The sequence below is a fragment of the Pelodiscus sinensis genome, chromosome 6, assembly GCF_052426305.1.
Source record: "Pelodiscus sinensis isolate ZL-2025 chromosome 6, ASM5242630v1, whole genome shotgun sequence".
Lineage (NCBI taxonomy): Eukaryota > Metazoa > Chordata > Testudines > Trionychidae > Pelodiscus > Pelodiscus sinensis.
This window is the reverse complement of record NC_143057.1, coordinates 71,427,192-71,448,450: the sequence shown is the minus strand read 5'-3', so window position 1 is coordinate 71,448,450 and position 21,259 is coordinate 71,427,192. Positions and strand designations below refer to the sequence as shown.

Genomic DNA, 21,259 nt, shown 5'->3' with positions numbered 1-21,259 from the left:
CCAGGAAGCCTGGGGCAGAGCAACTCTGCCTCGGGCTTCCTGTAGTCAGCCGCTGGTCAGTTTCAGCAGCGGCTAACATGGGGACGCCTGGGGTAGAGCAGCTCGGGTGCTGCTGGGTTGGTCCAGTAGCGTGGCCGCTCCTCGGCGCAACTGGACCACCCCAGCTGCTCTGCCCCAGGCGTCCTGATTCAGCCACTGCTGAAACTGACCAGCAGCGGCTGAATCAGGACTCCTGGGGCTGAGCAGCTGGGGTGCTGCCGGGTTGGTTCAGTAGCGCCAAGGAGCGGTGCTGCGGGACCAACTGGCAGCGCCCCACCTGCTCTACCACAGGCCCCGGGCTTTGCTCCACATCTCCCTGGTCTGCTGGGGGGGGCACTAGCTGCGTCCCGCCCCAGCAGACCAGGGAGACGCGGAGCAAAGCGGCGGAGGACCCGGGCTGGACCGTGGCGCTTCCAGATCAGCGCCGCGGGTCCGGCCCGGGTCCTGCGCCGCTTTGCTCAGCGTCTCCCTGGTCTGCAGACCAGGGAGACGCTGAGCAAAGCCGCTGTGGGAGAAAAATCAAATAACTCCAATTGTGTCTAAAGGGGGGACTGTGCAGGAAATCAAAACTCTCTAAAAGAAAACTGCTGTAAGGGTTAAAAGTTTTCCAGACCTCTCTCCCTGTAACAGAGAGAAATCAAATTAACTCTAATCAAGACCCTTACAATGCCTCCTATCTCAAGTTCATGGATACTCCTGGTCTGTCACAATTTGTCATGTAAACCGTTATCTTTGTCACAGTTTGCCTTGTAGACTCCTCCACTCAAGTTCTCATGTGGCTTTGTGTACTGTAAAAACTTACTTCTAGCACTCCTGTGGTGAACAGAAGTCTCAGAGTACTTCTGCTGAGACTTTGATATGTTAAAGAAGAACAATCAACAACTGAACTGTCTAAGCATTCTGTATATAGGATACCTGAATCTGTCTCTCATTGCTGCTGCTTTCACTCTTGGAAGTGACAGCCTGCATGCATGCATCATAAAGTTTTCTCTTCTAGGTTTCTCTCCTGCCTCACTGATTTGACCTCCGGCCTCGGACCCTTCTGGGGGCTCTGTACCCCAGGGGAGCGAGATTTCCCCCTCACCGCGCAGGACCCGGCCCGACCCGCGGTGTTTCCAGCTGAAGCGGCCGCGGGTCCGGCCCCGGGTCCTGCGCCACTTTGCTCAGCGTCTCCGTGGTCTGCTGGCTCCCGCAGCAGACCAGGGAGACGGGGAGCAGCTTTTCTCGCCCCGGAGGAGGCGGGCGGCCCGCTCGAGTCCTCTGGGGCGAGAAAATCCCCGTTCGTAACTGCGGATCCGACGTAAGTTAGATCCGCGTAACTCGGGGACTACCTGTACTAAACTCTTCATATAATGACTCCCATTCTCTATTAAAGCAATGGTCTTCTATTACAATACAGGAACAGATTTTTTCCAAAGCATTTTTTAAAGTCTAATTTTCATAACAGAAACAATATACTCTTTAATATTAATTTATTAATTATTTGTTAATGGTGATTTTTATGCAAAAGTTAAAAAAATACAGCAACAACACAAACCACAAGTTATTCTAAAGCTATATTTAAATAGATACCATAAGAACTAATTATGATATCAATTTCAGTTAATATACTTTTAGGATAAAATACTACGTTCTGTGCAGTGAATATGTTATCTGGAGTGTAGATGTCAATTCCACATTCTAATCTTGATTCTAGGGAGACGTGGACTTCAAGCAGTGGAAATATCAATCAGCAGTCATTGAAACTCAGTGGGGCTTACACTTTTAAATCACTTAGATGCTTATGAAAATTTTAGTCCTTGCAGATAAGGATGCAAAGATCTTCATAAACTTTTCATAAGAGGGATCACTTTCTACTACAGTATGTGATTGTGTAAGAATCTTAGAGTTAGCAATGTCTGTCTGAGTTTATAAATAATTCCTAACTAATTGTTCCAAGGGTGAGGAGTAAGAGAATCTTCGCTCCTTTAATACTTCCCTGTCAATCAGATTCATGTGTTATTCTGTGGTTTGTTGCATTTTGCTCCCAGGATATTAGAAAACTAGGTGGATGAGGTAATATCTTATATTGGATCAGTTTTTGTTAGAGACAAGCTTGAAATCTTGTCTTATCAGATCATCTTCTTTTGGTGAGATAAAAATATTACCTCACCCACCAAGTCTCTGTAATCCAATTACATGATATTCTGAAGAATCAAAAATATCTTCAGAGGCAGCATAGATACATAGTTACACTCTGTTTCTGTATTGTAACCTAGAACCTGAATTTTTTTCAGGGTCAGAGAACTTGGTTACAATACAGTTTTTTCCTCTGATTCAGTTACAACAAATGACAGGATTCTCAAAGATATATAGGTGCCTAACTCTAATTGAAATCGACAGGAAAATACTTGAATCAATGGTAGTTAGGTCCCTAAATATCACTGAGCATTTGCGCCATGGTGCTTCAAGTATAGAATCAGCTAAGTGCTTAGAAAAATCCCTGTGGCTACCTTACTGTTTAGATTTCCTTTCTTCAAGCAATTTTCTTTATAGATTATCAAGTCATTGTTGAATGAATTTTGGTTTATTAATTTACCTTGCAAGGAAAGTATTTTTCTTTATCAAATTCTGCTATTTGCTTTTCCTTTCAGATTGTTAGCTTCTACTCATTTTGAACCTACTTCAGCCCGCATGGCATTTCCATGTTTTGATGAGCCATCCTTTAAGGCAAATTATACAATAAAGATTCGGAGGGATGGGCAACATATTGCACTATCTAATATGCCAAAGGTGATTTTTTTCAAGTGCTTTGCATCCATAAACATGTTTTCTTCCTTTCTTTATTTGGTGGTTGCTCTCCATGTGTTGATAAGAGACCATATAAAATGGGCCTGTGGTTTCATTGTATCATGCAAAAAGTTGCTGTGTCCATAATATAAGAATAAGGGAGTATATAGAACTAATTCAAGCAAATAATTCTTCATTCAGCATCAGCCTGAGGAATTCACTGCTGTAGAATGTCAGAGGCAGATACTTTAGAGGCATAATCTTGTGATCTCTTTAGCAGCATCTGTAATTACACATGCCAAAATGACAGTAATCAGATCTCATGGACTGTGTTATACAAGAAGTAAAGACTATATGGCCTTAAAATCTGAATGTGCGGTAGGGCATAAACTCATTAATTAATAATGGGGGACAGGAAGGAATTTAGCAAAGAAGGAAGGAACATTTCAAAAACATTTATGTGCCTTCCTCTAAATATCAGGTCACAGTCAGGATACTTTGATTTGATGAACTAATAGTTTGATTATTTAGAATAGCAAATCCTACATTCTTCTGTTATATGTTAAACTTAAAAAAATCTCTAAGCTAACGATTGGTCTGTTTATTCTATTCTTCAGCTACAGGGTGGCTAGGGAATCTACTCTCTCCCCCTTAACTTGACTAATGTATGTTAAACAGATTTACAAAGAACCACTGGCAGTTTTATTGAAAATTTAAATGCATCTACAGGCAGTCCCTGGGTTTCGTACAAGATAGGGACTGTAGGTTTGTTCTTAAGTTGAATTTGTATGTAAGTCGGAACTGGTACATATTGTAGGGAAAACTCTAGCCAAACATTTCTCCAGAGCTCAGTTTTATTCTCCCAAACCTCACTTCCCTCAGTCCTTTATTCTCAAGCTGAGGTGTCTACTGAGAAAAGCCGTTCCGCGTCTCCCTGGTCTGCTGGGGGGGACGCTAGCTTCACGTCTCCCTGGTCTGCTGGGGGGAAGCAGCTAGTGTGGGGTTGCCTCACCGCGTTTGTAAGTAGGGATCCGATGTAAGTCGGATCCATGTAACCCGGGGACTGCCTGTATATACTAAAGCCTGTCCCAATTCATGTTTTCCAGGTAAAAACTCTACATTTAGACACAAATCTGTTTGAAGATCACTTTGCAGAAAGTGTAAAAATGAGCACGTACTTGGTTGCATTTATAGTTAGTGATTTCCAGTCAGTCAGTGGTACAACTTCATCTGGAATTAAGGTAGGTTTTAAAGGTGAATATATATTTAATTGAGAAACCATCCTTTCCCTTTCCTCCAAGGCCAGCATAGATCACTCACTAAACAACTGGATTTACTTTCAGAACTTGTTAACCATGGTCTTTACTTTGTTGAAAGGGCCAACAATGTACAGTGGAAACCAACTAACTTTACCATCTACATTTTTTTGTTAGTCTCTATGGTGCTGCAGGACTATGCATTGCTTTTTAAATTTTTTCATTTACAGACTAAGGGTATGTCTACACTACCCTGCTAGTTCGAACTAGCGGGGTAATGTATGCATACCGAACTTGCTAATGAAGCCCGGGATTTGAATTTCCCGGGCTTCATTAGCATAAAGCCGGCGCCGCCATTTTTAAAAGCCGGCTAGTGCGAACCCCGTGCCGCGTGTAGCCGCGCGGCACGGGGTTCGCACTAGCCGGCTTTTAAAAATGGCGGCGCCGGCTTTATGCTAATGAAGCCCGGGAAATTCAAATCCCGGGCTTCATTAGCAAGTTCGGTATGCATACATTACCCTGCTAGTTCGAACTAGCGGGGTAGTGTAGACATACCCTAACATAGCTACCTCTCTGGAACTTTTTCCTTCCAGTAGTTTGGGCATGCTGCCTACATAATACTGTGGCCTTTGATGAACTTTTAGGAATCAAATCTAGGGTTTCTCCCAACTAAAATCCACAATATAACCAATAGACCTCATCAAGCACCTCTACTGAAAATCCAGAAAGTTTATAAGAAGGTATGGAGTGTTGGTTTTTATTGGTGTGTTCTCAGTACAACATATTTTACCCATGGGATCTGGACAAGTACAAACTTTCCTCTTGCCCTAGCAAGATGGCAGAGGTGCAGATACACAAAGGTGGTAGGCATCTAAGTCCCAGTTTTAGGCATAACTGCAATCCACATAAACAGTGCTCACTGCCTGCTCATCCTGTAGGTGCCTAAACTTACTCAGCGCCTATATTTTTTTCTGTAAAAATTACCTATGTTCTCTCTCAAAGTTGCCCAAGTTTCTGCCTCTTGGCATGTGCTCTGCTGTCTTGTTCTGAAAATCTGGATGTGTGTCTTCCACCTAAGCCTCAGTGTGAGGCAGGAACCATCTCAGCTGTGGTACCCAATCAAGTAGGTCCCATTCAGAATCTGGCAGGAGGAAGAGATGCTGTTGCCATCATCACCTGCATTATAGTTGTTAGTCCAGTGATTAGCGCACTCTCCTGGCATGTGGAAGACCTGGGTTCAGTTCTCTTCCCTGGCCTGCCTTCTATGCACAATGAGAGAGATGAGTTGAACAAGGGTCTTCCACATCTCTCAATAGAGTGCTCTACCCACTGTGCTACAGACTATTCAGATGTCAGTATCTCCTTTTGAAGTGGTTCTACTTTGGATATATACTTAGTTGAAGCAGGGGGATTGGACCTTAGGTCTCTCACCTGACAGGTGGATGCCCTAGCCATCGTGCTACAGAATCATTCTCTCTCTCCTCTCTCTCTCTCTCTCTCTCTCTCTCTCTCAAAGACTTTTAAAAATCTGTCCAAAGTGAATAAGCTTCAGAAGGGGAGATTCAGGCAGTTCTATCTCCAAATATCCCATAGGTGATTTGGGCACTCACCTGACTGGGGTGAGGGCCCCTGTTCAAGTCATCAGGCAGACTGGGGGAGTTAATCTGCGTTTCCCACATCCACAGCCGTCCTGTCCATAGGACTGTTAAGACCAATCACCCCGGGCACTATGCTTTTTTGGGGGGGGGGGGGGGGGAACGGCGGGAGAAGCGATGGTTGCCCCAGTCATCCTATAGACAGGATGGTCCCCATATGGAGGGTAACCCACAGGATATTGGGCAGCCTGCGCAATTACCTGGGGAGCCGGAGGCTGGCAGTAGGGGTCAGGCTACCTTGGACTCACCATGGCAAGCAAAGAGATGCAAAAGCCTGCTCCATTCTGCTGCCATCTCCCAGCTGGGTTGCTCTGCTTCACTGCAGTGGTGGGAAGAAGAGCATCCTGGCCCCAGCCCAATCCACTGTCCTGAGTGATGTGGCCTTGAGAAAACAGCACAGCAGGCTGGGTCTGGTTCATTTCACTTTCCATTGTTGCGGTGAAGCGGAGCAACCTGTCTGGGAGATGGGCAGTGGAACAGAGCAGGCTGCTGGGTTGTTTCACTTCCCATGCCTCTGGCTGCCATAGTGAGTGCCGTGGCCTGACCCCTGCTGCCACCCTCCGCAAGGCCCACCAGTAATCATCTAGGTTGCATCATTCAGGGAAGGGGCCTTTGGAGAAAGGGTGCAGTGGGCATTGGAAAGGGTGGAGTATGGGTGGGAAGATGCAAAATGGGGCAGAGCAGGAACAAGGTCTGGGGGAAAGGGTGAAGTGGGGTACGGCAGGGAGAGCCCTTCCCACATCCCAGGTGAGTGCTCTAACCTGGGCACTAAAAGTTATATGGGAAAGCACCACCATCTCCTTGTGTGACTCCTTTTTTTGTGAAGTAAGGAATGTAACTAACTCATTCTCATAAGAGTGACTTAAGTGGCTAAGCACCTGATGCCTGGAGAGACTTCTGGCTGAGGATTACCAGCATAGTTAATTACTTCCCTGCTGCCTAGCTCTGTGAGGGGTGGGGTTTAGAATACATCCCTTTCCTCAGCATCTCCCATTGGCTATTTTCAGTGGCTCCCTGTCTAGTATACTGGGTTTTGTGACTAGTATTCCTTGACACCTATTTGTCCCCATTGTACAGAGAACCTAAGCACCTGATTCAGTCTTTGTGCATTGCATCATTGTTTTAGTGATTTTTTTTTTTTAGGCAGCTAAAAGTTATACATTGAAACATTGACTGCCGTACGGCCCTAGTCCTTTTGCTTATCCAGCCCAGTTCTTACTCTGCATTTTGCATTCTTAAAATTCAAAGGAAATGAAAAGCAGCCAAACAACTGCTCCATTGTACTTTAAGCCATGTACTTGTATTTATTCAACAGGTATCAGTATATGCTACTCCAGAGAAATTGAATCAAGCTCACTATGCACTGGAAGCTGCCATAAAGATATTGGAATTCTATGAGCAATATTTTGATATCTATTACCCTCTTCCTAAACAAGGTAATTAGATAAAAACTATGCCTAATGTCCAATAAAATAGGAGGCTGTAAATGGATAGTAAACTTGAGCCCATTATATTTATTGTTTCTTATTTATATACTGTAATATGACATAGCAGGATACAATGCAGACTAATGAGTAGCTGAGTGACTCCTGCCCTCTAACTGGGATGCCCTTTACAATGCCTTGCTGCTCACATACAGATTCTAGCATGTAAGTCACTCCCAGTTATGTCTGTATGGGGATCTACATCTATATGTGCATCTACACAGCAGGGCCTAACGCGAAATAAGCTATGCAAATTGAACTATTTTAATTGCGTACCTTATTTCAAAATTGGGAGCGTCTACACAGCATTTATTTTGAAATAGTGCACTCTTCCTCCAACTTCCTTTACTTCTCGTACAAAAAGAGTTACAGAAGTCAGAATAAGAAGTCCTCCAGCTTGAAGTATTTTGACGTGATGTTGAAATAACTGCCTGCTGTGTAGATGCAGACTAAGTTATTTCAAAATAATGCTAGTTATTTTGAAATAATGTTGCTGTGTAGACATGCCCTTAGTCTATTACATCTTAACATTACCAGCCTTTGTTTGCCACAGGTGAACCCCCAATACCTGTGAAGTCTTGATTTTTTTTTTCTACCCAGAGACCTGTATCTCATACTTCTTAGTCCTTTCTTAGACAGTGAAAATATGGAATCCATTATTCCTTTAATGCAATAATATGAATGCAACTTGTTGCCCCAAATGGAGTTACTCAACGCATCAACTTGAACACAGGATCAGATGAAACAAGTTTACAGCCTCTCTCCGAGTTACGAACGAGTTACGGACCAAACACTTGGCTGTATCTCGATCCGTTCATAACTCGGACCCCATTGAGTTACATGTGAACGCGCTGTTCATAAGCGCGGGTCGCGTTTGTAACTTGGGGACCACCTTTACGACCACGTTCGTAACTTGGGGAGCGGCTGTATTAGCTACAAAGAGAGAGAGAGTTTAAGTGAATAGAAGTAATGAGGCATAAAAGACAGACATGGTCACAAGAAAAATAAAAGTAGAATGCTTTACTAATGCCTAACTTAACAAATTGTAATCAAAGGAAAATATTCTCATCACATACATTCATCAGCTTTGCTGACCAACTTCTGTAAGTCAGGACCCTTCTGACAGAATTCAATACCTGATTGCTTTGTTTCTTCAGGTACAATGGGGCTATGTCTACATTGGCATCCTTTTCTGGAAAAGGGATGCTAATGAGACGAGTCAGAATTGCGAATCCGCGGGGGATTTAAATATCCCCCGCGGCATTTGCATTTACATGACTGCCGTTTTTTTCCGGCTTGGGGATAAGCCGGAGAAAAGCACCAGTGTAGACGCGATTCTCCGGAAAATAAGCCCTTTTCTGGAGGATTTCTTATTCCTACTTGAAAGCGGCAGCTATGTAAATGCAAATGCCGCGGGGGATATTTAAATCCCCCGCGGATTTGCAATTCCGACTCGTCTCATTAGCATCCCTTTTCCGGAAGGGGATACCAATATAGACGTAGCCTGCATGTGGTAAGCAGGGGGAAAGAAAGGGGCCTTGAAGTGTTTGTTTCTCCTTTTTATAGTTTCAGTTCCTCTGTTGAAAAACTTTTCCAGCTAAGAACCAGATAGTACCCGTGGAAGGAAACTCCCTGCTGTGTTTTTTTTCACCTGTTTGAACTTGGTCTTTTGCATTTGATGACTCTAACTTGCATTTAAGCAGTTAACAAGCAGACTACACATACTTTAACTTAGGACAGACCTGTTTGTTAACTTGTGTTTGGGCAGTACTGTTAGGCTTGGGAAGTGTTAATAACATCATATAGGAGCATCTTATAACTTCACATACAATACTGCCACACATATTTTACCAGGACCATACTAACTGCCAATTTATGAGTTTTCAAAAGGTACCTTATAAGGCAAATGTACAAAACTTTTTACAATAATGTCTAGGGTGTGAATACGGGAGTGTATATGTCGCATATAACATCTTGAGCGTTTGCTTAAAAAATATGAAGGTAGGATTTGTGCATGAAGAGCTTGGAAGCAAAGTAAACATACAGAAGAATAAGAAGAAGCATATAGCAGAAGTAAAATGTTTGAGCAGTGATATATAACCTGCATCCTATTAGTTCCATAATTTCCCTAACTTTTGTATATTTATTTTTATATATGAACCAGAGAGATATAAATTTAGGGAGTAATTGGAAATGGAATTCTTAAGGCTATACAATTATGAGGATCCTTAGGGGGATATTTGAGGTTGCTTTGCCAAATTATTGATGAAGATATTAGAAAAATTATGGAATGCATTTAAAAAATATGAAAAACAGAAGTAGTTACTTTGCAGTGGCCAAATCTTTTCTCGTGCTCTTGGAAAGATTAAGAATTATAGAATAGTATCTTTGGGTAAGTCTTGCTTCTCTTGGCAGCATTTATTCTTTGATGACATTTGAGAACTTATACAATACCAGGAAAATACTTCACTTTTGATCATTTTTTTGGCAGCAGGAACCACTGTAAAGCAGTACTTCCTTTGTATATGAAAGTTAGTTCCTGTAGCTATTGAAGGCAATAGGCCATCAAAGCATTTTTTATTTAAGCATGTGGTTGTCATGATTCACGTGTGGCTTGATCAAATCCCATTGAAATCAATACAGCACTCCCACCAATTTCAGCGGGAGCCAAATCAAACTAATAGCAATGACACTTCCATTTAGTATTTCCTCTGTGAGACTTGAAAAGTGATTCAAATGTGCTACATTACAACGCATATTTCAGATCTTGTTGCTGTCCCTGACTTTCAGTCAGGAGCCATGGAGAACTGGGGCCTGACCACCTACAGAGAGACATCTTTGCTTTATGATCCTGAGACTTCTTCGGCTTCTGACAAACTTTGGGTTACCATGGTGATAGGACATGAACTTGCTCATCAGGTAGTCTAGTTTGGATAGTCTATTGTGTATGTACATTAGGACACGAAGGACCTGTGTTGTAGATATTAATCAAAACAGCATTTCTGCTCTAAAAATTGACAGTGTTAAACAGCATAATGGATTTCATGTATGTGGTCTCTAATGTGTTAGTCTTAAAAGTGCTCATTTTAGAAGGGAAAAAGATATCTTTTTCTTATTCCTAGCTCTCCAAACTCACCCTGACATCTGAGTGTTAAACTAGTTTCTTCCTTTTTTGTTTAATATCACCATTAATAAAGGGCAGACTATGCCTTTAATGAAACAGTGAAATTCTGCTCATTTCAGAAGATTTTGCCAGTGTAAATGTTTGGCCTCAGTTAAAAATTCTGTCTACTTAAGTGGCCCCCATCACTAAAGCATTTATGCATTTTGCAATCATTAATATACTATTCACACAGAAACCTTATTAGATAGGGAAAGTATTAGCACTTTTTTTTTCTCTGAGCGAGTGGGGAACAGAGCTGAACAGAAGTTAAGTGCCTGACTTTCGGAATCACTCACCACCCACACTGACATTGAAGTTGTTCGGAAATTTGGGTGCTCAGTGCTTTATGTTGCTTGTCCAAAATAACATAAAAAGTCAGTCACAGAGGTGGAAATTGAAGCTAGAGCTGACTCACCTTGTTATATAACCACACAGATCTTTTTCCTCTCTGAAATGATGATTTACATAGTGAAAAGAATCCAATTCTTGATTATATTGGCACTGCAATATTAATAAGTGTCAAAAGTTGTAAACCCTTATATTTGCAAATTTAGAAAACTATGATTCTGAACACAAGGTGCATGTGTATTGAGTAGGAAATTTCCATTTTTGAATAGTCACTTTGCAGAGCAAAACTGCATTTTAAGGAATTAATATGCATGCATTTGTCAAGAGGCTTCAGATTAATTGGTGACAGTATGATAAAGCATTCACATTAAAAACTGATTTCTTAAATTCATAAGTTAGCCTAGGTTTGATTTATTAAGGTTCAGTGTAGATTTCCAATTGTTAATTTCTGTAGCAGATACAAAAATTAATTATTTAAACTAGTATACTGAAAATATCTATATATCTCATAAGATACTCTACTATCTTATTTACTGTGTTTCTGAATGCTGAGTCAAATCTTACTCACCTGACTCCGAAAGGTAGCCCCATTAACTTTAGACAAACTATACATATCAGTAAGGCAAGCAAAGATTGGCCTTAAGAACATTTTTTTAAATAAAATCAGCAAAACATTTTAAAGAGAAAATGAATGTCACAGGTATTCATAAACAACAAGAAGTCCTATGGCACCTTATGGACTAACAGATTTGTTGGCGCATAAGCTTTCATGGGCAAAGACCCACTTCATCCGATGCATATAGTGGAAATTCCAGTAATTCATCAGATGCATGTAGTGGAAATTGTTTATGCAGATTCACACTAACACGACTACCCCTCTGATTCTTGTCACAGGTATTCATGTTCAAAAATAGATTCAAGTATTATTCTTGTAATGGCTTTCCTAACTGTATGCCATATTCAATATATTCCCCTTACTATTTATTTAAATAAAAAGAAAGTGGGGATTAAGACTTTGGTGTGATAAATGAACAGTGCACTATAATGAGTCTTGTATTTATTCACATTATTGCCACACATGAGAAAATGACTTTCACTGATAACGATAGCATAACTTTCTGAGTGCTTACAGCAATTTCCTGAGTGGTAGGCTCATTGTTTTACGTAATAAAAAATGGCTTCCGTCCAGATCCTGTCTTGGGAAGACTAGGGTTGTGATGCTGAACATGGGAAACCACTTGCCAGAATTTGGACGTGTCAATAGGTTTATTGTTAATTTATTTAATCAACTTTTTGTGACTGACAATAGGTGTTTAACTATTAATTGGAAATCAGGCATACTTCCATCTTTTAAATTCTTGCTGTCAGAAGTAATATTATTGATTCATTTGGGTACAAGTTCTTTATTCTTTTCTGCCATGAACATTTTATTTCTTGATTAACAGTTTTTCTTAATTCCTTTCTATCTTTATCTGTTTCTTATACTCTATTTTAATCCATTTTAGTGGTTTGGTAACCTGGTTACCATGGAATGGTGGAATGACATCTGGCTGAATGAAGGGTTTGCTAGATACATGGAATTTATATCTGTTGATGCCACATATCCTGAGTTGCAGGTGGTATGTATGGTAAATTATAACCTGTTTCATTTATAAATCCAGATGCTTTTTCCAATACGTATTTACCATATTTTTAATTTTCCAGAATGATTATTTGTTAGGTACCTGCTTTGCAGCAATGGGAAGAGACTCTATGAACTCATCCCGCCCCATATCTTCAAAAGCAGAAAACCCAACACAGATAAAGGAAATGTTTGATACTGTGTCATATGACAAGGTAAGTCTGCTTCATATTCATATTGTAATGGCAATTTTTTCAGTTGTATGACTGGTTTATAATGTTTTGGGTAGCATAGACTGGAAACTTGGCATTGAAATAATATTAACAACTTGCATTTATAAAAGAACAAAATGTATCGGGGAAGGGAGAATAGGATTAAAATAAACCAAGTAAGACCCTTCAGACTGAGTGATGCTATGTACCTTTATCTTCCACTGACACCAGAAGAATGGCAACACTTTGCAAGATCGATCCCTTATTAATTTGACTAAAAGCACTTTCATACCCTAGTATCGTAACAAATATCAAAATATCTGCTTATTTTGGTGGGAATGGGATTGAGCCCTAAACTTTAATTCTTGCAAAAAACCTGATTATCTTTCTCTCCCCATTGACTTTGCTTGCAGTTGGAATGTGCAGCACTGTGTAATCCAGAGAGCTGCATATTGCAGGATTGTGCCCCGAAGTTTATATAGAGAGAGAATTCAGCATGTCTCTCCATTTTTCTTAGTGACTATGAAATTTTCATCTGTTGTTTCTCATCTGTTCTAAAAGTTCTTCATTTAATAATCTCATCTCTCTATATATTTAAAAAAAAAATTCTTGCAAGGTGGCAGAGTGTCATCATCACCTCACTCTGCGTCACCCCACCCCCTAGCCTTGGCAGAGTCCCCAGAGGAGGAAGAGGTGGCTATGGCTCCAGGTCTCCCCCCGGCCATCCTCGGAGGGCACCCTGAGCTTCCTGCTGGCGCTCGGCTCCCCTGCAGGAGGGCTGGGGGTGGCGGCAGTGGCTCCTCACTGCGCTTAGGCCCTGATGTTGCGGGACCCACTGAGGAACTGCCACTGCCTCCGGCTGCCTCAGGCCAGATGCTCGGGCTGCTGTCTGCCTGGCACTCCAGCCTTGTGCCCACCCCCATGATTAGTGCACCAGCACCAGCTTCCTGTGGGAGATAGGGGAGAAGAGGAAACCCTGAGGCTATGTCTACACTGCAGGCTTCTTGTGCAAAACGTCTTGTGCAAAAGCACGTCAACACTGCAATGTACTGTTGTTCAAGAGATGTGCTATGTGCAAGAGATGTGCTTTTGCGCAAGAGCATCCATGGCAGTGTGGACGCTCTCTTGCACAAGAAATCTCTGATGGCCATTTTAGCCATAGGGGTTTCTTGCACAAGAAACCCTTGTTGCCCGTCCACATTGCCTTCTTGCGCAAGAGCTCTTGTGCAAGAGGGCTTATTCCTTGTGGGGAGAGGAATAACTCTTGCGCAAGAAGCCCTCTTTTCTGATGCTTTACTGCAAATTTACTTGAGCAAGAACACACGTGCAATGTAGACACTCCACAAGTTTTTGCACAAGAACGGCCATTCTTGCGCTAAAAGCCTGCAGTATAGACGTAGCCTGAGTCTCTGCACCAGATCAGCTTGCTGGGAAACACGTGTACTGCTCCTTCTGTCCCCACATTGATGACCCTCCCCTCCCTGGCAGCCAGGGGTGAGGAGGGATGGGGAGACTAGGGATTGCCTACCCCCAGGGACAGGGAGTTGGCGAGCATAGCAAGTAGGGGGCTTAGACCCCTAGTAATAGATAAAATAAATAAGTGTTTCTTTTATTTAATCTCGTGGTCTCTGTGTAAGTTATAGCTTGGTGAGAAAAGGTGCTGATACTAGGAGAAAATATGAATTGTCATATTTTATTTCCACACGCCCTAACATCTATCATTTTACTCACACTGAAGTGTTATAGTTGATCTGCATTTAGTTGTCACAATACAATTGTATGCTTGGCCAAATGATTATAATTTATCATCTGTCTACTGTGAAAGAAGCCAAAATAATTAAGAAGCTAATCAAATAGTAATCTATTTGGGATGGCTGTCTGAACAATTTGCAATATATATAGTTAATGTCTTCCTCTCAAGCAGTAGTCTCCTTATGAGTCCTGTCAGGGCCTTTAGCACACCATAGCAGGCCACCACCTGCTGTTTTGTTTTTATGTATTTACACTCCTGCAGCCAGCTCCCTTGCTTGCTTCTGGGGAAGGGAACAGAGCTAGCCCCAGTCCTGTTCATCTAGGCATAAGTAACTGGTGCATGTGGGGGATCACTCCGAAGGACAGGGAGACGACCTGAAGGGACACTCCATTTAGCAGTTAAAATTTTGGTTGGAGCATAGAGGATGGTGCACTGTCTGTGTGCTACCATGGGTGACTTATGCACCTTGGCTCTCAGATCTCCCTCCAGTGCTTCCTCCCTCTCAATTGTATGTTCTCCACAAGTGGAGTTGCTTCCCTCTCAAATTAGCCTTGTAGCTCTACTCAGTTAATTGATCTTGAGGTTAGGTCCCAAGTAACCTATGCTGATGAAGACTTGAGTGACAGAGCTCCTGAATTGGCACACCCTGTTATAACTTCCCCACTGCATCTTGATAAAGGGCATTTCCTATTGACTATCTAAAAAATCACCACAACATATGTTTGTGTAAAGTGAAGGCAAAATAGGAAGAAGTTGGGAGATCAAATTTCAACTTGAGTTCTATAATGTTCTGTTACATTGTTAGATTTCCTTTATGTTAAAGAAAAAATCTCTCCACAACACTGTCTGAAATAGTTCACACTGTGTGTGAGGTTTAGGTCAGAAAACGAGGCATATTTCCCAAACTGGTAGCCTAGTCTGTCATTAGATTTCACCAAGCCAGTAACAAATTTGCACTTCTGGATTACTATATTAGTCTCTCCATGGACTCACAAACAGTCCCCTTAGGCTCTCTAGTGTATCTTATCACCCAGACTAACTAGACTTTGTGAAGAAAGGTTATTAAAACAAAAAATCACCTCATGTTAGGTTATGCTTAATCTCAATAGGATCAGTCATCTCTCCCAGGTCAATTGATACTCTCGATCTTACACCAAAAACAACGTGAGCACCTAACTAAAGGTTTATTAGCTAAGAAAAATAAATTAGATTTATTGAGAGGTAAATGCAGGTAAGATATATTAACAGGTGACTCAAAATTTGCAAATTCAAAATGATAATAGAGTTGTAGTAATCGGTTCCTTAGAGTTACCCAAAGTAATTCTGGAGCGCTCTGTCCACCTACTCAGTATAGTCCCCTGTTAGAATTTGGAACAGTTCAAAGATACAGAATCAATCCCTGAAGTCATCCTATTAGTGCCCTTTCCATGGAAGGAAGTCTCGTGGGCATGTTCTTTTACACCATGGTTTATTCCTTTGTTGATTAAATGCAAACAGAATCTAATAATTTTTATTATCAAGTACAAGTGGGCATGCTTTGAAGTTAACAATCTTTACATTCACAAAGCTCCAGTTTGGTGTGATGGATAAACAATGTAAATACAATCCTTCATTAGTTTTCATCAAGTAAAATCTCATAATACTAGCACACATTTTGATCTAGCGTTAATTAAGTACAGGTATGTACAGAATGTATTGCGACAGTATTCAACAGGCTACAGAAAAGTGAAGATAATATCATTCATATTTCCTTTGAAACAAATTAACAGTCAAGTGAATTTGCTGCACTTAGCATTTCTCTTTAAATATTTACACACAAGTGAATTGGCCTATGGCTCTGACTTGCTGGTGTCCCAGCATTAGGATTTTTCAGAAATGTGTTCACTGTAATTTTGAATTGTCAAGGGAATTTATTTTTATGCTGATGAACATATCTGCTTAGATTGTTGCTCAGCCTTTGATCAGGTTTGTCTTTCTTCTTTCCCCCCTTTCTAGTTAAACTCCTTTTGCCTGATGACCGAAAGAGTTTCATGTCAAGCAGGGTGTGTAATTTCATCTGAGGTCACAACTCATGTCACTGCTTTATGGGCCAGGGAGATTAAGTCCAGTCATATTAGGCCCATCAATTACTTTGGAAGTCACATTCTGTGTTGATTTACACTCCATACAATCCCAGGGTATGTCTACACTACCCTCCTAGTTCGAACTAGGAGGGTAATGTAGGCATACCGCACTTGCAAATGAAGCCCGGGATTTGAATTTCCCGGGCTTCATTTGCATAAGCGGGGAGCCGCCATTTTTAAATCCCCGCTGGTTCGAACCCCGTGCAGCGCGGCTACACGGGGCTCGAACTAGGTAGTTCGGACTAGGTTCCTATTCCGAACTACCGTTACTCCTCGTGAAATGAGGTGTACCGGTAGTTCGGAATAGGCACCCTAGTCCGAACTACCTAGTTCGAGCCCCGTGTAGCCGCGCTGCACGGGGTTCGAACCAGCGGGGTTTTAAAAATGGCGGCTCCCCGCTTATGCAAATGAAGCCCGGGAAATTCAAATCCCGGGCTTCATTTGCAAGTGCGGTATGCCTACATTACCCCGCTAGTTCGAACAGCGGGGTAGTGTAGACATACCCCCAGTGAAGTCCGTGGAATAGAGTGGGACATAAATCAGCAATAAATTAAACCCTAAGGGGAAAGTATTTTCTATAGAGAGAGATGTGGGAGCTGAATCCAACCTGAAACCTATTGGTGGGACAAGGGCAGATCTGCAACGACTTACTTGAGTATTTGGGTTAGAATAAGGCTCATAATCCCCTGTGCACCTGCTGCATGTGGGTTTGTGTTCACTAGTTCCACCTAAGTACAGATCCACTGGTCAGGATCACACCTCTTCCCTCACCCGCCTGCAAAGCCTCCCCTAAACACTGGGTTAGGAAGGTCTAGTGCTGAGTCCATTTCTTCCATACGTAGGTGATGCAGCATCCCCCTTTCATACCCTCTCTTTAGCTGTCCAGCCATCAAAACCACAGTGCTTCTGTGGTGTTTGGGGCCTTTTGCGCCTTCTATTCTCAGTGCAGGCTCTGTGCTTTAGTTAGTGTGCAGCTATTATCTTGAAATAATTTGGGGTCTTTCATCTTGGTGGTCATTTATTGACTTTTCACCTTTTGTGTTTTCAGAATTCTCCATGTGTTAACGATTTTGCGTTGTTGCATGAAATAGCTATAACTATGTTAAGGCAGATGGAATTTATGTGCTGATTTAACTGTGTCAAATCATCTGCAGGGGGCTTGCATTTTGCACATGCTGCGGAACTTTCTGACTGAAGAGGTGTTCCAGAATGGAATAATTCATTACTTAAAGAAACACAGCTATAGGAATGCAAAGAATAACGATCTGTGGAACAGTTTAGCTAATGTAAGTTCCCTTCTTTTATTTTAGCTAACATATAGTGCACTCCTATACATCTGGGGTGACATTTTACACCACGCAGATGGAAAGCACAATGCCTATGCAATTTAAATCCCATTTAAGCCTTGTTTTGAGGACACAATGATGCATAGTTCTTACGTTGTCTTTGTGTATCGGAGTGCATTTTATACCCAGTGTCTTTCTTGTAATCTGTGTCAATGGAAAGCTGTTTAGAAAGTCAGTCTTTATAAATAGTCTTTTTAACTCTTAGAGACTTAGGGAAAATGTTTTCAAAATGCAAATAGTTTTCAAAATACAAATAGATTTAAAATTTAAGAGGCACATTGGCTGAAACACCAGAGAGCAGAGAGCTGCACGAGGGAAGAGTATATTGATTGTGACTAATTCCTATCAAAGTCATTGCCTTGGGGAGTTAGGATCAATCCCTGGTACAATTCCACTGACTTGATGAAGGTTGTTTTTTCCTAATGCTTCTGTCTGCATTGTTACATGTACAATGATGTGACTATAACAGAAGATGTGGAGTTGTGAGAAAAAATAGCCTCATTTCACTGTATAACATTAGGTAACATTAGGAGCAAAAAAATTCAATAAATAGATTAATCAACTTTGAGGTGATGCCCTGAAGACTAGTATAGCAATAATAAACTCAGTACATCCTTTGAATCAAGAAGAACTACTATTGTATAAGAAGTAATTTCAAATTTGGAGGAATTAGCAATACGTACAAACCATTACTTCAAGGTTATTCATCAGCTTAGTTTGGTGTGACTTTGTTGAAATGATCAGAAGACAAAGCATTGTATTAGTCCAGTCTTTAGGTCTCAAAGGCGAGAATAACAACCTTCGCATAATAAATCTTTTAATAAAAGAAAGGTCATATCTTGTAAACTTTCTTAGATGACAAAAAGACAATGGGCCTATTCCTCAGTGGCTGTAAATGAACATAGTTTCATCAAAGCCAATGAGACTATGATCGTTTTCACTAGATCAGGATCTAGTGCACTGGTCAGATCAATCCCTGGAATAATTCCACTGATTTGATGAAGGTTTTTTATTCCTAATACTTCTGTCTGCATTGTTACATGTGACTATAACAGAAGATGCATTAAACAAAGTATTTGGCTGGGGCCAGACTCATAGACAAGATTACACAATGAAGCATCACATGTTGGATATGCCAAGTTCAAGGGGGGAAAATTACCCAATATTCAATTCTACAACCTAAGGGTATTCATACAAACCAGGGCAAGTCAGCAAAGAGTTGAGTATTATTAGCCAAGCAGTAAATCACTTAATGGCAAGTAGAAAAACAATGAGAACATGTTCAGTACAAATGGGAGAACCACGAGGGACTGTACAACACACCCAGACCATATTACCAAAAAGAGAGAGAGAGAGAGAGAGGAAGCAAACTGGCTTTGGTCTGCTACAAAATCGGTGAAATCTATAAAGATTATGTCCAACAACCAAATCAGTATCTTCTGTCTGTTTCTGAAAATGACATGATTATGAGCATTGTCAAGTTTATTCACATCAAGAAGCTTTAGTCATAAATTTCTATTGGAGTCAGTCTGCAACTGAAGATGAGGATTAGGCAACCAGAAAAGGGCAGTTCCATCACTGAGTTATAGTGTCTGAAGTTCCAGGCAGATCAAAATTCACAGGCACAGGTGGGACTATTGTTGGTGGCTGGGGTGAATAGCTGAGTGGAACCAAGCTTAAAAGGTGAGTTACTGATCTTAACGGCATGGTATAAAATGCAAAATTCCGGATGTGAGTGACTTGAAGTAGAAATTACTTGGGAGACATATTTCATGTTTTTCCGGGTGAAATTTCACCAGAAGGTTTTGATGATTTGATTCAGAGTGTTAGTGTGTTTTTGTAGGAATAACTCATTTTAAAGTGTTGTAACTGGCTGAATGTTTCTCTTGCTGGATAACACAACTGCTAACATGAAAATTAAGAAATCAGAACTATAGTAACTAGTATTTTCAGTATTATTTGCTAATCCTCTATTAAAATATGTATTTTACAGACATGTTCAGAAGAGGACTTTACATCTGGTAAATTTTGTTACAGCAAAGGTCAGGTGGCTAAGAATGCAGTGAGTATATATTGCTATCTGCTTTCTCTTTTTTAGACTAGTTCAGAAAAAAATAATTAGTTGAATCCTTGGAATTTAATGTAGCTCTCTATTGAGCAGATGCTTCAGTATCTGTTTAACAGGTATCATGGTTATGCTGAAGTAGGATGGAATAAGATTGTATATCTACACTTCATCTGTATCTCTTATAAAATATGTGTTAAAATATGATATCATGAGGCTATCTCTGTGATAAAAATATTAATTAAATAACTGCAGATACTAACCCCGGTCTTGGGGGGAGGAAAACAGCAAGGATAAGGAAATAAAGACAAGGAAGAGACAATAAAAGGTCAACAAGGATTTCTAATCCATTTAAAAGGGCCCACTGAGTTCCACTGTCAGATATCATCACAGCAAATGACTTGAGCCAGGGCTTTGGAATGTGCGTGTAATAGAACATCATTATACAGCCTGACATGGATATTATCACTTGTGAAACCAGGCTAGAAAATATCGGTATTTTAATGGTGAAATGATCAGATTAGAGCAGGAGTGGTCAATAAGGCAGATACAGCTCACCAAGATTAGCCCTTGGCAGGTCACCAGCACTTTGTTTACCCATTTTTCTGCAGGGATCTCCATTTCTGGCCAAAGGGAGCTATAGGAAGTGGCATCTGAGTTTGCACTGCTTCCTGCAGTTCCTGTTGGCTAGGAACAGCGATCCGCAGGGAATGTGAGCTTCAAGCAGCTATATCTGTGGATGTGCAGGTAAATACCGTGCCGGTGGCATGCAGGAGGCTAACCTTGGTGAACTGCATCCAGCCCCTAAGCCGGTTATTGCCCACCACAGGATTAGAGTGTGCTTCTGTATGTGTCTGCACACAAACACAAGAAAGGGCACCTGTTTTACTGGCAGCAATGCAAAAAAAATCCAATATACTTTTCACTGTTTATTTTTTTTAAAGTTTCAGCATGACTGAGTTAGTTACCTTTGGGTATAAGTAGCAGGGAGTTGCTGTTTGTACCCTTCACTCCAGTTTTTCTTGGGAGTGGGTGAATCATCTTTGTCCAAATCAAGAGTAGACTTTGCATTCTCAGTGTGTCCTCTACATCAACACTGATGTAATAAATCTGCCTTTTGAGCAGGAGATGCCATTGGGCAACCACATACGTGGTGTACATCTGGAATGGAATTAGGGGTGTCCCTCTTTTAAGATTCATGTGAAACTTAATGCACCTGCAGCGGGGTCTGGCCCACCAGCCTTGAAAAGTGGACTGTGTGGCTCCCATTTTTTAATATATATATTTGGCAAGATTCACTGATATGTTGTGACCACTCTGTTACTATGGCCAGTTAATCCAAGTTTTCAGCTATTTTAATTATTTTTGAGGTACAATGCAACTGAAACATACTGATGAACCTGATCCAACAGCTGTTCCACTATT

General features: G+C 41.2%; 1 protein-coding gene across 2 annotated transcripts in view; it reads left to right on the top strand.

The window, feature by feature from the left end:
- LOC102462658 (endoplasmic reticulum aminopeptidase 2-like) overlaps positions 1-21,259 on the top strand; it is a 45,875-nt gene that overhangs the window by 10,527 nt on the left and 14,089 nt on the right. For both annotated transcript variants that reach the window (XM_089779314.1, XM_006118685.5), the window contains exons 3-10: positions 2,673-2,811; positions 3,915-4,049; positions 7,035-7,155; positions 9,968-10,122; positions 12,220-12,333; positions 12,419-12,550; positions 17,578-17,709; positions 19,763-19,831. In XM_089779314.1, the coding sequence (XP_089635440.1) occupies positions 2,673-2,811; positions 3,915-4,049; positions 7,035-7,155; positions 9,968-10,122; positions 12,220-12,333; positions 12,419-12,550; positions 17,578-17,709; positions 19,763-19,831 (997 nt within the window). The remainder of the gene's footprint in view (positions 1-2,672; positions 2,812-3,914; positions 4,050-7,034; positions 7,156-9,967; positions 10,123-12,219; positions 12,334-12,418; positions 12,551-17,577; positions 17,710-19,762; positions 19,832-21,259) is intronic.